Genomic DNA, 18,398 nt, shown 5'->3' with positions numbered 1-18,398 from the left:
CTAGGACAGGACAACCAAAATGACCACAGCTGACGCTCAAACAACACGGGTTTGAATTGCGTGGGTTTACTTACACACGGATATTTTCCAATAGTAAATACTATACAGCAGGGGCCCCCAAGCAACTCCATCTGAGGTGGAGCTGATGTAATAATAATAAAGTGCACAATAAATGTAATGCGCTTGAATCATCTGGAAACCCTCCTTCACTCCTCAGTCCATGGAGAAGCTGTTTTCCTTGAAACTGGTCCCTGGTGCCAAAAAGGTTGGGGACGGCTGCGACACCATCTGCAGTTGGTTGAATCCAAAGATCTGGAAGAATCAAGGTCACGGAGGGCTCTAAGTTACACGCAGATTTTCCACTCTGCCGGAAGGTAAGGCAGAGTTCCTAGTCACTGATGTTGTTCAAGGGTCAGCTGTAGTCATGTGATGTTCCTACTATTCTTACTGACACTCCTACAAGACCAAAAATGGTGTTGTTTCAGGGTGCCATCATGGTGCAGGGATTTCTTCTCAATTTCCCTGAAGATCAGTTTTCAAACGGCTAGAAGGAATAAGTAACTTCTACATGTCACATGCTGTACTACAAGTTTTCTGTGAATTCTCACGATGACCCAATGGGGCAGGTACTATCACGACTAGCCACTTTACAGGAGGGCACTGGGGTACAGAAAGATTAAGAATTTGTCCAAGGTCATGAAGCTGGTGAGACGTGTGGGGCTAGGACAACAGCCCAGGCATCCAGTGGTCTATCAGCCACTATCCCACAATCCCTGACACCTGCCCTCCCTTGGGAAGGCTCGGGGCCATCAATAATCATTCAGATGGAAGCAGGTCATATCCCACAGGTGTGCTGGGGTAGATTCTAAAGGTTGAGAACCAGTTCTTGACTCGTTCAATTCAACATTTACCGGGTGTCTGTGAGGGGCCCGGTAGTACAGTACTTCAGCAAAATCAGACATATCCTTCCTCCGAGCTCTTAGTTACTGGGGAAAGGAAACGTTTATAATTACAATAACAATTGCAAATGAAAAACTACAACTCGGATGAGCACTAGAAAGGACAGAGCTTTGAGGAGCTATAATAAAAAATTTTTAAAAAAAGAAATTTAACCTAGGACATCAGGAAAAAAAGAAATTTAACCTAGGACCTTAAGGAGGGCTTCTCTGAGGAAGCAAAGTCCAGAAACTTCTCTCTTACCTGCAGTCTTGGTGGGGATTCAGGCAACCATGCATAAATCCTATCTGTGGGACCACAGTGCTGCTGTGGCCATCCTCTGGGCCACAGAACATTCACTCTTCTACTCCCCACCACAGAAACTCCAAATCTGGACACAGCCCCCAAGGCCACCTCCTACCTTCTCAGACAACATCTTGAGAAAACTGAGCGACTGCCACCAATCCCCACTGTACCATAAGGTACTCCCATCTACCCCCTGCCTTCTCAGAGACTGCAGCTCCCTCCTACGCAAGCTTACGCACTCCACCTCTGCTCCAAACCCTTCACTCTCCCCAGGTCCTCTGCTTTATCATCAACCACCCCAGCTCCAGCGACTTCAATCTCTTTCAGCTAGAACCCTCTCATCAGCACAAACACTGGCCTAGGTCTCTATCAACAGTAAAACAAAACTCTCCTTCCACACATCTGACCACCTCTGCCCTTCCATCTCTAGCTACCACACACATTTCCTCACACACTATCACCCGGCCATTCCCTCCCTCTGTCCCCACTACCCCCTTGAAGCCCCTCTCACTGATGAGCTAATTGCCAAATATTAGACACTTGCCAGTGGTTCTCCTCTCAGAACTCGACAAGTCCGCACAGGACACTGCTGTCCATCCTGCTTTTTCCTTCTTTCAACAACCACCGTGCCACCTTCTCTCCAATTCTGGTGCTCTGTTACTTTCACACGCTTCTCTGCACATCCCTCCAAACCCTCCACCACTGATACTCCTCAGGAGGTCTACCCTTGGCCTTCTCAACTGTGCCATCTTCCAAGGCAGCTATATCAGATCCTTGGTCTGTGGTTAAAACCAAAATCTAGTGCCAGTGATCCGTAGACCCTTCTCTCTCTGCAGATATCTCTTCTTAGCTTCAAGCAAATTGCTCTTCTTTGTATGGTCCCTGTATTATTAAATGACACACCATCTATCCCAGTTACCTGCAGAAGAAATGTGGGAGTCATCTTGGATGTCTCCCACTCACTCATATGGCTCCAACCCTACAGCAGCTCAAAAAGAGATGTTTCCATTTAAAAACAGGAATTAAGTGGTACATGGGAGTGAAGTTATTATGCAACTATGTTTTCAAAGAAATACGTAATACTAAATACACACATTCAAATTGTAGGTAACAGAAAAAATGAGGCTGTGAAACTAAATATATTTTATAATTTCAATTTTATTATAAACATTCAAATATATGAGGAACAGAATGACAAATACCACAAAATATCAGATTTGTTTTCTTCTTTGCACTTTCTTGAACATTTCAGGTATTCTATAACAAATGTGTTCTACTTTCATAGTTATGAAAAAGTATTTAAAGAGAAACTTGTTACATACTTAAATACTAATAGTCTTATCTTCATACATACAGGAGGGAACTTTTTTCCCCTCATGTAGAAGATCAACATTAAATATTGCCTGGAGTCAAAAAACTAGGTATTATTTCAGGTATAAATCAGCATTCCTGGGCAAATGAAGTAGAAGGCACTTGCAAGATGAAAATTTGCTTACAGCTGCTGATCACTGTGTTCATGAGTTATGTATCAGATGAGAATTCCTATAACTAATTTTTTTTCAAAATATTGCAATTTATTTAGCCTACTAATATTTAAGTCAAATATTGCTTTAAAAAAAACCCCCACTGGCTAAAAGAAGACAGTACTTACAATGATCCTATTGTAATATTTTTCATATCTTAATATTTATAACCACAAAATTCCTTTGGCAGGACTCAAATCTACACTCCTATTCTGGTGTGACAAATTTACAGGTCACTGGTTTTGAAGAGTTCTTTATAGTTAATCAAACTAAAGAGCCAAGAAATTGCAATTGTTTACCTGAAACGGAGATGCACACTGCAGTAAGTTCATGTGATTTTACAAAATGTATACTTATTTTTCCTACAGAGAAAGATATGAAGTTGATGGCCTCTTTAAAGAAAAACTGGCACTGATTTTCAAGATGTGGTAACAGAAAATGTAAAAGGACATTTGAATTAGGAGTAACATCAAATTTTGTCCAAATGTTGCTGTTACTCGGAGCAAAAGGAATATATGGGGTCATAAGGGGTACCCTCTGGGTGATAAGATTATTTTTTTGTTGTTAACTCAGTGGTGGTTACATTCTAAATATATACATTCAAATTATACACAATTAATAGTTTTACTTTGGTAATTCACTGGGCTCATGCTTTGCCCTTCTTTGCATGTATCTTATGCATCAATTAAATTTAAAAAAACTGATATATACACTTGTAGTAGCTTCTGGAGTTTCAAGTGATGGGAATATAAATCCGTTTAGTAACTAGCTATGGGGACCATGGGCAGTTCACCTCTCTGAGCTTCAGTTTCTTTATATGAAAAATAACAGGGGGGATCTTCTACTTGGTGCTGCTGTGAAAATTAAATGAAATTACTATAACTGGCACATGCATGCAAAATTGTCAGTGTTTCCCCCACACCTGTTTTATGCTTTCCACAATTACATAATTATTGGTTAAATAATTTAAACTAAAAAAAAATAATAATAATAATTTAAACTATTGTAACTGTTCACACAACATTTTTTTAAGTCATGAAAAACAGAATGAGTTTCAAATTTTTATTGACCGAGGAATTAAGACTGATCAATTAAAATCACAGCAAATCAATAGAACATTATCAGAAAGATAAGGTGATGAACAAAAGGAAAAACAGAAATGGAAAAACACTGCTAAATAATGAAGGAGCTATCAAGGCTTTAAATACTTCATCACCTCATATAACAAGTCTGCAATGACAATTCCCAAACCAAAGAGTAAAGCCTAACATGCTTTTAAAAATTGTCGTTAGGGAATTCCCTTGTGGTCCTGTGGTTAGGACTCGGTGCTTTCACTGCCATGGCCTGGGTTCAATCCCTGGTCAGGGAACCAAGATCCTGCAAGCCATACAATAAGGCCAGAAAAAAAAACCTTCATTATTATTAATTTGGAAGAAGTGCAAGTTAGTTAGGCTGTATCTTAAAAAAAAAAAAAAAAAGCTCTCCAAGAGGCAACTCCCAACCTACCACAAGAAAAAGTCAGTCAATGTCTATCATTGATCCATCTAGAAATGGCAGTATTATCACTTAGAGGTCAACAGAGAAGAGGGGAAAGTAGTCTGGGAAGTGGGTTCTGAGGGGTGGCAAAATTTTATTTTTTAAGTCTTGTAATATTATTTGAGTTTTAAATCAATGTGCACTTACAAAGCAAATATATTATTTTTTACAAATTTTAAAGATTATGGAAAACAATTACGAGGGAAAATCAATAATCTTCTAACACCCAAGTGTAAGGGTTTTTACACATCACAAAACTTTAGGAAAGGAAGGAAACTAAAGATCATTTCTTCTGGCTCAATTACCAGACAATGAACTGAGGAGCACAAAGGGGACAGGCTCATGACCTCTACCTACTTCTTGCCTCAGACTGCTCTTGAGGACATTACTCCCAGACTGGCTGAGTAAGAATCACTTAGGCAATCTGAACTAAAGAGAGAGTACCCAAATTCAGCAGATTTGGAGCAGGATCACAGGAAATGGACAGTGCTTTTCAGATGACCCCAGGTATGGGGATGACTAGCCTGGAGAAAAAGCTCAGCCCCCAAGTCACACAGTTAGACTGCTCTGGGAATACTACTGTTTAGATAGAAGATCAACAGAACTGCAATTTTTTTGTTCATTCATCAGCTTATCCAGAGATTTGCAACTCTTAAGAAGGCAACTGTATAACCTAGCAGTTCATTGAAAATTTATAAAGTGCCAGTGTGAAAGTAAAGAAAACCATCTTGGCACATGTTTTTCACAAAGTTGCCGAGTAATGGAGCAAGACAGGCAATTAAAAAAGACAAGTTGAAAACCTGAAAGCACTCTGACAAGGGATACAAACACAGCACAGAGCAAGACCACCTGGCCTTAAGGCAGTGCAAGGAAAGACATCTCAGACAAGTGGCGTTTCACTCTAAAAAATTTAAATAAAGTCTGTGTGTTTGCAGCATAGTAGGTCCAGAAAATATAAGGGAAAGGCTTCAGTGATTTACTTTCTTGGTCAGGTTTTCCTTTTAAATTAGTATCAGTCAACAGGTTTGTGGGCTAGGCACCACACTAGGCTCCAGGAGAAAAACAAATCATTAGAAAGCAAGACCTACCCTTGTCCTCCATAAAAGTCACCGGCAAGAATGCCTGCAAGTCACCTGCCTCTGCCTATGTCAATTTAATGGATAACAAGAGGACACCTTATCTTGCTAGTTCAAACAGGTGGCTATAGTCACATCTTACTTGCCCAAGAGACAGCTGCTAAGTTTTCACAGGGGTTGCCTGTGGCTATGGATTGCAGATTTTCCTTCCCTGAAGCAAACTGAACCCATTAACCTTGGTTTCAATTACACCTTATTCTAGCCAACCTTTTGCTCAAGAGTCCCAAAATCCACCAACACTATAGCACCCATAAATATTCTGCATTTCCATTTCACTTAAACTATCATTCTTATGGAAGATCAGCAGTTGCCCCTTGGAGTTTTTTAAAAAGGGCAGTTTAATTTGTACATTTTCCAAATAATATAGCACCAAAGTAGTGCCAAATATAGAATCTATATAAAATACAGAAGTAGTGTCTACAGGAACTCACAAACAGGAGGGACAAGAATGAAACTAACAGTCACAAAGAATCGGGATACTGATTCATGTGGGGGGAACTATGAGGACATTTGCCTCAGAGAGTAGAAAGGTATGAACTCCTCCAACCCTTAAAGATCATAAAAGTTCTATTTCAAAAATGTTCTCAAGGAATCTTTGTAAATTTCTTTGGATACCAGTTGTACACAGGTAAATCCAAAATCTACAGCAATAGCCTTAGTAGCTCTCAGAATTAATGACACAAATTTCTACCTGCAGCCTCGACCCTGACACTTGTTACAGTCAACAGTTCCCTAACAATATGAGACATAAACTACAAAAGTTATGATCAGAGAAGAGGTGAGATAAAAGGAGGGTGTTAGGATATAGGCTCTCATTCATGAAATCACAGCGGCTCCCCGTCTTGCATCTTTTGTAGGAGAAAACCCTGATCACAAGTGCACCTACCAGTGGTACTGCAACTGCCACACCATTTCCTGATATAACAAAGAAAGCAACCATGGCTGAGATATTATTCTGTGGGCAATGTGTCTGCTTGCACATAGCAAGCAAACGTGTCCTTGAAGTACCAGCAAGCTGTAAAGTTCTTACAGGAAGAAGTATACAATTATCATTCTGAGTAATAATGGAGAACCCACAGCTCAGTGCAGTGGCGAGGGGGCACAGGCTCTGGAGTCAGATCCCAGCCCTTTCTAGTTGTCACACCTCAGGCAAATGCCTCCTTCTCCACCTAGGTTAAGTATGTAAACATAAATGAGCTAATACATACAAGGACCTTAGAAGCGTACCTGCCCTGCAGTAAGAGGTCAGTAAATGTGCGTTATTGTTCTAAGTCTGAGACAGGCAACATGATATTGCCCCTAAGACAGTGTGCTCTGGAGCCTCACTTGCCTGGGCTGGAACCCAGGCCAGCGCATTTCCTAGCAGTGTGATCTTGGCAAGTCACTTCGTTCTGTGCTTCAGTTTTCACAGGTGGAAAGTAGGAATAATAATAGTATCTCAGAGTGCTGTTGAGGAGTAACTAAGTTACATTAAATTATTCAGAACAGTGTCTAGTTTAAAGGTTTACTACCACTTCTTTATCAAGTGACTAATTTTCAGCTGTGGCTTCTTTTTTCTCTTTCTCCAACTTTCCCTTTGAAAAATAAGCCTTAAATTTAAATAATAGATAAACCTACAGTTTCACCAGAAGAGCTATACTAAGTATCAGTGAAGAATATCAGTACTTGCATCACAGTTTAATCATGTTTTTTCCCCCAATAATACCCATTTGCTCTTCACCAATGCAGTTGGAGGTCAGACATTTTGATGCGCTCTCTGGTGATTCATCACTCCTCACCTAACCAAAGATGCCTGGGACAAAAAAAAAAAATCTACATTCACTAGGAATACCCTAAAAAAAGAGATCAACATCAATTGTTATGTATATATATAATTTAATCAGCAAGTCACGGGACAGAAAAGGAACCAACAAGGCTTTTTATAAGACTCTTCCTTCTAGGTCAGGAGTTGGCAAACTTTTTCAGTGAAGGGCCAGGTAGTAAGTATTTCAGGCTTCACGGTTAAAGCACATTAGTGGTTGCCAGTGGTCAGGGGAATGGGACTGAATGAATGCAAGGGAGTTCGAGGAAATTATTTTAAGATAATAAAAATGTTCTACATCATGATTTAAGATTTTAAGCCAAAGCTCATGCTCATCCCACTGTACCATGCTACCTATTTTCAGGCTCAACGTCAGGACATCAAACAAAAAGTTATTAGTTATTAATTCACTGACTTAGGAATTAAATGTTCTTCCCATTCCCTACCTTAAATGTGATTTCTACTCCCTGCCTACTCCAATTCTAACACACAGTGTATTCATTAAATCCTTTTAGATGAACAAAACCCTGATATTTCCTTTCTCTACATTTCTATAGTTCTTTCCAGCCCCCAATTTTCACATTGAATTAGTGTTCTTTGTATAATTCTGTAATTACTAAATGACTTTCTCCCTACTCTGCTTTAACTATGTTCATTAGATAAAAGAAAAATGACTGTAAAACTGGTAACATCTCATTTTGAGAACTACAAAAATAATTTTGTTTCAGTCTTCTACATAACAGTATTTCATTAAAGCACATATCATATTCCCAGAAAAAACTATCTTCCTTGCTGGCATCAGAAAACATAAGGTCCTCTCAGGTAATGAATTACTACCACAACTACTTTCCTAAACGTGTCATATTACAGATGTAATTTTTCTTTCACTAGGATTACTAGCACTAACTATAGTGTTAATTCTAGAAAAATTGTTTAACAGAAAAGAAATACATGGATGTATTTACTGTTGAAATTCAAGTTCACAAAATACCCTAATGAAAAGAGGAAGAGAGGGAGTTCCCTAGTGGCCTAGCGGTTAGGATTCCAGCCTTTCACTACTGTACCCAGGTTCAACCTCTGGTCAGGGAAGTGAGATCCCGTAAACCACAAGGCACGTGCAAAAAAAAGAAAAAAAAAAAGAGGAAGGGTTAGACAGCAATAGCATCTGGAGGAGAGTACAAAGGAACAAGATACCTCTCCCAGTCTGCACCCTCCCAGTTCACACACACATACACAGACAAAAAGTTTGGACATAATAAAAACAGAGATATTTCATATTTTGTGCTAAGAGATATTTCATATTTTGACTTTTCACCCTTTAAAAAGTCTGGCAATTCCGTTACAACTCAAATGCTTTAACAAAGTCGAAAAGCCATTATTTAACAAAAGTTGCTTTTAAAAAATCCTTTTACTTCATTTACAAATAATACCTACTACTGAAGACTTCTTAGTTAGGAAAGATGACCTAATTTATGTGTATGTGTACATATTATATACATGCACATAGTTATATTTGTTTTAAAAAATGATTTAGTAAAATCCTCTTCAATTCAATACTGATTCAGATTGAAAAAAAGTTTTTTGTGGGATATACTGATTTTCACTGAAGCTGACTGATGCATAAATCTTGAGTTTTTAGAAGTTTCCCAGGTGATTCTAACATGCAGGGTTCTCCAGGTTGAGAACCACTAGCCCTAACTACCAGAATGACAGCAGAAAGGAAAGAACATATGTGAGAGCTTTATAAGACCCACAGGATTTGGTGCTGACTACAGAGTTAGGTGGACTTCCCAGGTGGTGTGAGTGGTAAAGAACCCGCCTGTCAATGTAGGAGATAAAAAGACACATGGGTTGGATCCCTGGGTTGGGAAGATCCCCTGGAGGAGGGCATGGCAACCCACGCCAGTATTCTTGCCTGGAGAAACCCATGGACAGAGGAGCCTGGTGGGCTATGGTCCATAGGGTCACAAAGAGTCAGATACAACTGAAGCAACTTAGTATACACACACACATGCACAGAGTAGGGGGAAGTCAAAAGTAGAGACATTACTTTGCCAACAAAGGGCCAGAGAGTCAAAGCAATGATTTTTCCAGTAGTCATGTATGGATGGGAGAGCTGGACCATAAAGAAGGCTGAGTGCTGAAGAACTGATGCTTTGGAACTGTGGCATTGGAGAAGACTCAAGAGTCCCTTGGACTGCAAGATCAAACCAGTCAATCCTAAAGGAAACCAACACTGAATATTCACTGGAAGGTCTTATGCTGAAGCTGAAGCTCCAATACTTTGGCCACCTGATGCAAAGAACTGACTCACTGGAAAAGACCCTGATGCTGGGAAAGATTGAGGGCAGGAGAAGGGGACAATAGAGAATGAGATGGTTGGATGGCATCACCGACTTGATGGACGTGAGTCTGAGCAAGCTCCAGGAGTTGGTGTTGGACTGGAAAGTCTGGCATGCTGCAGTCCATGGAGTCGCAAAGAGTCAGACACGACTGAGTGGCTGAACAACAGGAATGACCACTAGGTTATTGACCTTCAGCGTTCAGCTGGTACCACTGATCATCAATGCAAAGGAGAAAACTCAGTAAACTATAAAGCACAATATGAGAAACTCGGCCTTCCCCTCTTGGCTGCACGTCCACTAAGGCTGAGACCGTGTGCTGCTCACTCTGTCATCCTCAGCATAGTTGCCTGTGTGCGTGCACTGTGTACTCAGTCATGTCTGACTCTTTTCAACACTATGGACTGTAGACCACCAGGCTCCTCTGTCCATGGAATTTTCCATAAAATACTTTTTTCCTAATTGTGATTCAACTGATAAGCCTGTCTGTAAGTCAGTGGTGTGACTTACACATTTTTCAAAACCTCATTCTGTGTAGCACTGATCAGAGACAGGGCTGGCTGCATAGGAAATACTCAACAAATACTAGTTCACTAGCTAATTTTCATACAAACACCAGTCTGACTGGAAACACTTCCAACTGCTTGCTAAGCCATAATCCTCTAAAGGCATACTGGGCATGGCGAAATCTGTCCACAACTGAGGCAAAAATATTTGTTCTCAAATCTGTTCCTTCTCTTCCTGTCAACAGCCCAGCCATTATCTGAGTCACCCAGACCAAGAACCCTTGAGTCATCTTTGATTTCACCCTCTTGTCAACATGCAAACAGGTTTCAACAGCTCTATGTTTTACGCCATCTATAGTGAGTCTCTCGCATATCAGTCCTCACCAAGCCCAATGACCCTTACACCAAAGGACTCGTCATCAATTACTACAGTCTCTGTTCCGACCGACCTCCTTCCCAAATCCATCCTCTACATTAAAGCCTTTTTTACACGTCTCAGACAATTCTAGTCATGTCACTACCTTGGCTGATACCTTTTAGTAGCCTTACACCATGGCCCACAGAGTAAGATCTAAATGCTTATTTAACCAATCCCTTCATAATCTGGCCTGTCACATACTTTTCCAACCTCAGATCCTGCTATTTCTTCCACTGAAAATTGTGACCTCTTCCCAACCCGTGTCCAAAAGAGGCCTATTTTCCAAAGCCCAGCCCAGAGAAGCCCAGCTTAATCTCCTGCAGTACAGGCTTCCCCTGACGCCCCAAACACTCCCCCCACCACTTTTCTCAAACATCTCTTCTAGCCTGAGTATCGTAAGCATTTTTCACTTTCTCTCCTACAATGCCATTTCTAACACACATACTCTTCATCTCCTCTCCTGGACTGCTGCATTCCCTGTGAAAAGGCTCTAGGTCTGGCTCTTCTTTTGTACCTCTCCCTCCACCCCCACTCCATGCTCATCCCATCTTCCACCCTACAGTGTCTTACTTACTAGGTGGAGTTCAAAAAATACCATAAGTCCCAGGCCTACTCAGATTTAACAAGAGAGAGACTGTGTGGCAGGTCAAAATGTCTGGCACTGTGATAAAAGGGTTCTTGAGACACTATTTCGTTTGATAGAGATGATCCCCCTTTCAAAGCTGAGGAAACTGAGACTGAGAGCAATTCACTGGCTTGCCTGTGATCACAGCTTAGTAAAACTAGGATTCAAACCCATGTCCACCTGCAGAGACTGACCTCTTAAACACTGTGCGACTGCTAAGACTAAACTGGGCTGTATGAAAAGTAGGTTAGGCAGCTCCTAGCAGCCTGATATTATTCAGAGCACATTAATACCTGGACCAGGCAGCTACCAGACAAGAGACTAAGGATGTATCCAGACAACTTTTCATCTTTCAGATTTTATTTATTTATTTGTTCACTTTGGCCAAGGCACATAGCTTGTAGGATCTCAGTTCGTCAACGAGGGACTGAACCCTGACCCTCAGCAATGAAAGTTGAGCAGTGCTAACCACCAGACCACCAGGGAATTCCCAGCAACTCTTCTTGATGTCTGGTAAATGACGCTCAATAATTTATCCATTCCTTCAACCATAGGCATGATTCTAAGTTGGGAGATACAGCAGTGAACAAAACAGAAAAAGTCTCTGCCCTTGTGGGGGTTCATATTCCTGCAAGGGAATTAAAAGACAAACAAAATCTAGGGGCTATCTCTAAAGAAGTGAGAACTGAACAGACACTTGAGTGAATAAAAGTCAAATGGCTACGTGGAGAAACTGAGGAAGACTGTTTGAGGCCAAGGGAACTGCAGGATGAAGACATTGCAGTAGAAGCATGCTGGGAATGTACAAAGAACAGCAAGGACGTTAGTGTGGCAAAAGCTTCATGAATAAGTTAAGAAGTAAGGTAACAGTGTTAACCAGCAGTCAGACTCTGTTTGGACCTGAAGGTCACTGGAAGGCTTTGGAATATATTTTAAGATCACTGAGAGCCACGGAAGTGGGGAGGGCGTGTGGAAGGTAGGTGTACTGCAAAGAATGAGAGAGATATGATCTGATTTATGTTTTAAAGGGAACCCTGGAAACAGTAAAAATAGGCTATGGGGAAGCAAGATGAGGGAGAAAAAGGAAAAGCAGAAAAACCAAGTTGGAGGGACTTTTCCGAGTTATGAAGGACACTTCGATTAGCAGGATAGCTTCAGGGAAGTAGAGTGGAAATTGACATTAATTTTAGGACTTTTCTTAAATATATACAGTCAAACCAATATCCACGGATGGATGGAAGGAAAGAAGCCTGGTTTCCACACAAGTCCTACTAAGAAGTTACTGTATAAGTCAGTCTAGGCAGGTTGTGTTTACTATTTCTAAGTGCCATTTCCCACAGGCTCACACACTTGCATCACCAAACGACAACCATTATCAGGGAGATTCCCATAGAGTGTGCTTACAAAGCATCCAATTGTTACATGACATGGATTTTTTGCTATTTGCTTATATTTAAATAAGTATTTCTAAACAAGCATAGCCAGCTGGATAAATTTTGATTCAAGTACAAGTAGCATTAAACAAGTTAACACCCCGCAAAACATTGTCCAGCTAATCTTTCCTTCCTGAACATAACAAGCACCCTAAGTTTAATGAGGTAACTGGATTAGAATGATCCACTCAGAATCTTCCCAAAGTCTGCGACATTGTTTCCAAAAAGCTTAAATCAGAACACAGAGGAGGAAATTGGAACACAGAAAAGACAATAAAAACTCTCAAGTCAGAACCTCCTGACTATGCCTACCTATCTGTACTCCCTTGCCAATTTAACCCTGAAAGGATGCTTTGTTTAAGATGTGTTCTCCAGGAATTGGGTATCTCTCAGGGTTACCCTAACACAAATCTCAAGACACCTGCAGGATTACCGATCAGCATATTCAGCTAGTAGTAGCTCCTCAAGCTGGAATCAGACTGGCAGACACAGCAGGTGCTCAGGAAAACTGCTGAATGAAAAACCAGCTGCTCACTACAACTTCAATCTCAGTAATGTATTCCCAAAACATTCAACTTCTCTAACTGATGTAAAGGCGATGAACAACGTCACCCCACCTAAAGCCTTCCTGAACCTTCCCACTCCCAACTCACTGCTCTGGGCAACAAGATCCATTTCGCTGGCTGCCAGCTGTGTTAAAATAATATTAAACAACATTCTGTGATTTATCCAAAGGCTTCAGGGGATGCCTTAGCTTGCTTTCTATTCCTCTTAATCCTCCTCTGTTTTCATACAATATTTATCTGATGTCTCCCCCACAGCGGGTATAGCTTGGTAGAAAGAGCAGACCAACAATGGGTACTCGTCCTGGGTATCTCTAGAACTCTGGCCTCAACTCCTTTATCTATAAAGTGCAAATGACACCCATGTCAGGCCTCCTTCACAAGGCTGTTGCCAAGTCTAATCAAATGAGAAAAGCCTGCAAACTGTCAGGTGCTGCCCAAAGAGAAGATCCAAGTAAAGATGGGTTCAGACAAAGCTTAGTTCAAAATCAATAGGCAAGGAGGGAGCACCAGCCGATTGCATCCATGTGCAATAACCATTTAGTCGAAGAAGCAGTATTTTCCTCCAATAATGGGGTGAACATGAGACGCACACTAGCCAGGTCCGACAGCATCACTTTAGGGTCCCTGGAATGTAACTCCCATCTCTGGGTCTCCTTTCCCCCAACCTGTACAAGGCTTTGACAATGAATGATTCTAATACTGCTACGTTAAGGCAGACAGAATGGGAGAGGCCAAACAAACTGCCTTTACCTGCAGTGTCATAAAGAAAGCGCCAGAAAGCAGAAAGCAGGTGAGGATAGGACTGAGAGGCAAAGGAACCGAGGTCTGGTTTACCACATCTTTTAGGAGCAGTGTGATCTTGGCCAACTACTCTACCTAGCAAACCCCCTCCTCCTGTCCACATCTCTAAACCTAGGGAAAGAACCTCAGCCGACCCGAATCCCCCGGGGCTGCTGGGAAGCCCAGGGCCTACAGCGCCCGCCCTTCTGGCGTGTCTACCAGTGATAGCCCTGGCTCACTCCCACCCTCACCCCAGGAAGAGTCCCAGGCTCTTCCGCAGGCAAGGGATGTACCCCTTCCGGATGCGGGACCTGCCAGGACAGCAGTTTCGATTTCCTAAGGAGAAGTGTTACTTCCCCCGCCGTCCCAGCACCGCTGGCAATCAAAGGAGCCTCCCCGGCGGCCCTCGGGATCCCAGCAGCTGCACTCAGTCCCGGCACGCGACCTAGTGACCGGCTCCAGACCCCACAGCGGTCCCGTGGGGTCGGGGACGCCGGGAGGGGCGTTGCCATAGGAATAGCGCTCGGGACCCCCGCCCGAGGCGCCCGGCAGAGGCTGGACAGGAAGGCTCGCGAGACCCGCTGTGCCCCATGCGACCATACCCGGTCGTTCCCTCTCAGGGCTGCTTGGCCCAGCCAGCAGCGCCCCCACAGCTCCGCGCCTTCCCGCGCGGCTCCACAAAAACCCTACCTTCCGCCATGTCGGGCCTGGCCCTGCCTCAGCCTCGCGAGATGTGCACCGCTCCACTGGAGCGGCGCGTAACGGAGGCCCTCAAGTCTCGCGAGAGTCATGGAGACCAGACAGAGGGAGGAGTCGAGACGAGTTAAGAGCAGTGAATGAAAGTAGAGGGGGTAGTTGGATACCCGAGGAACTGAAATTCTGGCTCTCTGCTCTTAGTGCTTTCGAGGCTGTGGACTTATCACATCCTGACTGGGCTCTATCATATTCCACGCCCAAGGGAGGGGACTGAATAGGATGAGCGCAGCGAGCCTTGACTACCCTTTGGGAAAATATGGCCGTGAGAGGGTCGAAAAAGCGGTTTTCTTTGGTTTTAGGTTTGTTTGTAAAGATGAGAGAGGCTGAGAGAAAAGAACCAAAGGAGAGGGAAAGGCAAATGAAGTTCAAGGTCCTTGGGGAGGCAGGATGCCCTGCAGGTATTTAGGTGAAATGATGAACTGTAGATTTCAGGCAAGTCACTGTTTTCTACCAAGACATTAGGATACAAGAATGCATGCGGATACATGTGAAAGAGGGAAGAGATAAGGAGATTGCTTGATGACATCAATTTTATGGTTGAAGTTCTTAGGCAAGGGAACCAAAAAAGAGTGAAGAAAATTAAGTTGGAAGGCCTAGTTTCAGGCCTTTCAGAACTCAAGATACCTGTCTGCTGAAGCAGGGAATAAGGGGGAAAGGGTGAGGATTTGAAGATAAATTTTAGATGCTGCTTAGGTTTAGCATTACTAGGTGTGAGATGGAATGGAGAAGGAATTTGGAAACAATAGTCATGGGGTTAAATCTTTGAGGAAGGAGGAGGAATTTTGGATGAGGGATACCCAGGCAATGAAAGGGGAGAGGGTATTGAAATGTGTAAGAACAGTGGTGTGCTCAGGGAAATGGTGTTCCCGTTGTGACAAGAGACTGAAGATGTGGGAGGAGGAATGGACAGAGAGGTATGTAAAGCTGCATTGAGCAAGCAGCCCTTAGACTAAGGACGGCAGGGGAATACTCCCCAGGCCCAACAGAGGTGCCATAGCTCAGTGCTTCCATGTCAAGAATGGTGAGCCCTTGGGGCCATTAGGGTAGCCAGGCAGAGGCAGCCTCATCTGTTTATCCTAAGAGTGCCCTACAAATAAATTCTAGGTCATAACATAAAAGTGGTCAGGAAGTAATGCCATAGCTGATGGCTAGGTTTGTATCATATGACTTATTTTTGCACCTTCACCAGCACTTAGCCTAGTGTCTGGCATACAGCAGGTGCTCAAAATATTTGATGAGCTGTTGCTGTGAGCTACACCAGGAGGCAGAATAACTGGGTTCAGACTTGGCCTTGCTGCTTATTTGTAGTGTTGATCATGGGCAAATCTCTGCAAGGTCTAGGCTGTTTCATCAGATTCTCCATCGATTTCAAGAGGGAGTTTGACTAGAGGGATTGTGACCTCCTTTTAGAATCTGATGAAAACCAGGGATCCTCTGCCTTAGAGAAGTACACATGTAGGAGTAAACAAATTTTGCTTGGACTAGATGCCCACAGTCAAACAAGAACTCATCTTAAGGGATTTAATCAACTCAAGGGCTTTACTACCTTATCACAGCCTAACTTCAAGAAACCCTCTAACAAGTGAAAGTACTCTTAGTGATGTCTGTAATATTAATACAGCCCTGTCTCTGGGCCCTTATCTTCTGAGTAGACTTACTGGCACAAAAACTCTGGACTTAAAACATCCTGTGAAACTAAGCATCTGGAGTACTCAGTGAATTACTCCCTACAGGCTTGGATGGAGCTACATTAGATGTGATCTAAAATATAGACATTTTGAGAATTCTGAGCACTGGAACATGGTTCATTTTAGACCTAATTCACGTCTTGTTTGATTTAGAGGAACGTTGTGTGGAGTTGTCTCTGACAGGGAGCATGAAATGCAGGAATAGTTGAATGCTGCTTGCCTTAGAGCATAGGGGAACAGACTGTTTCTTGGGAGGCAGTGTCATGTCATGGTTGAACAGGAGGGAGGCAATCACTAGGCTGGTAGTCCCATGAATTGGGTTCTAGGCTGGTAGTCCCATGAATTGGGTTCAAGTACTAGCCTCAACACATTAACTCTCTATGTGACCTTGGAAAAACTATTCCTGAACTAAGAGGTAAAGCACCCAGTAATGGAGTTCGTGAAACTGAATCCCAGCCATGAAACTTACCTGCTCCAGTCTTGATAAATTAATCTGAACCTGTTTATGCGTGTGGATCCTTCTAAGGATTTGACTAGATCCTTTACAAAAAGAACATCTAGCACAAGCCTGCCACAAAGTGGAGGCTCAGTGAATAGGAACTTGACTTCTGGTCTCGTTAGGAATAAGGGGAGGTCACCATGCTACTACAGTTCCTTACACACACAGTACTATTATATTTGTTCCTAATGGAGACTGCTGGTAAGGGAAAACCAAGTACCTGTCTGTGACCTGTGCAGCTCCTGTGTCCAAGATGTGTCTGGCTGCCTTTTGTGAAAGCCTTTCCCTTTACCTTCAGTTTATTTCACTTATGTGAATAGGATTCAAACTGCTTAATCGTTTCAGTGCAGTGGGGTGTGCAGACTCAGTGGGGAACAAGAAGCCTTGCCCTACCTTGGCAGTCAGGTTACACCATCTGAAACTGAGCAACCAAAAATTCCTTATCCTGGAAATACTTAGCTGTGAGAACTGAATCCTGTTGAGGTTTGCAGTCCTCCAGAAAATGAAAATTTTTAATTTGGTGAAGTGTTACCAACTCTAGAGAGAGGTAGAAAATCAACGGGTCCTTCCTCAAAGCCTAGGGCCTTGCACACAGTAGGCACAGTCAAGAACTGGTTCATTTGCATTGGAAATGGCACCCAAATAAAACTTTTTTGCTATATACCTTGAATAGATCATTATGCATAAAACTGACATTTAAAGTTTAGGGACATCATCTAGACCTTTCTATAACAGTTTTATTTCAAATATATTTTTCAGAAAAATTAAAACTCTGAAAAATGAGCCACCATTTTCCCCAAACTGCCCTCAAGGGGGATTTTCTTCTTGTGATTAAGAGATCTGGCTCCGTGTTCTTTTCTGAGTTTGTAAAGAAGAGGCCTTAAAACCACTGGCAACTTCTATCAAGATAGACAAACTTTTAACACCTCCTAACCCATACAAACTATATTTAAGGATGCAGGGTAAAAAGCTGAATATTCACATCCTGAATCCTGTTGGAGTTTGCAATCCTTCAGAAAAAAATTTTAATTTGGAAAAATTAAGGGGAAAAAAGTACACAGGTCTTGCCTCATTTGCCACTAACTTATTGATCCCGGGCAAGTATCTGGGTCAAGTTTGCCCATCTGTTTAGAGAAGGGAAGGCGGTGACTGAGATGGTGCCTCTGGGTCTCTTCCAGTTCACTCACATCTGAGTCTGGGTTCTCTACCTTTTAGCTTATCTTCATGGTAGAGCCAGTTTTGGCTACAAACAAAATCCCCAATAATGCTCTAACAGGTGCTCATTTTATTTTACATAAGGTTCTAAATCAGCACGCATGAAATTCTGATGAAGAATGGTGGCTGGCCCCGTACTGGAAATTTTAAGATCATTATATGAAATTGGAAGTCAAGTGAACTTCCTGCCCTTTGGTTCCTTCTTTAAATGGTTTTAAAAATTATATATCAAGATTCCCCAGTGGACCCTTTGGTATCATGTGCTGTTTATATAGAAAGAATACCATAACTTACTTTGGAGACCTGCATCCTAAAACCAAAACAGCTCATGA

At 42.3% G+C, this 18,398-nt stretch overlaps 1 protein-coding gene across 22 annotated transcripts in view; it reads right to left on the bottom strand.

Annotated features, from left to right (window-relative positions):
• The window catches only part of ANKFY1 (ankyrin repeat and FYVE domain containing 1), a 66,550-nt gene extending 51,922 nt beyond the window's left edge, over positions 1–14,628 (bottom strand). For 11 of the 22 annotated variants that reach the window (XR_014079499.1, XR_014079500.1, XM_081579882.1 and 8 more), the window contains exon 1: positions 14,599–14,628. Coding sequence is in view for 5 of the 22 variants with exons in the window: in XM_081579865.1 (XP_081435991.1) it covers positions 14,599–14,608 (10 nt within the window). In the remaining 17 variants the exon portion in view is untranslated. Of the gene's footprint in view, positions 1–7,142; positions 7,250–14,201 lie in introns of all 22 variants that reach the window. The other 11 variants (XM_081579870.1, XM_081579874.1, XM_081579877.1 and 8 more) reach the window with 6 other exon arrangements.
• Between the last annotated feature and the right edge of the window lie 3,770 nt (positions 14,629–18,398).

The sequence above is a fragment of the Giraffa tippelskirchi genome, chromosome 3 (genome assembly GCF_054371585.1).
Source record: "Giraffa tippelskirchi isolate mGirTip1 chromosome 3, T2T-mGirTip1v1.2.pri, whole genome shotgun sequence".
Taxonomy (NCBI): domain Eukaryota; kingdom Metazoa; phylum Chordata; class Mammalia; order Artiodactyla; family Giraffidae; genus Giraffa; species Giraffa tippelskirchi.
This window is presented reverse-complemented; position numbering and strand designations above follow the sequence as displayed.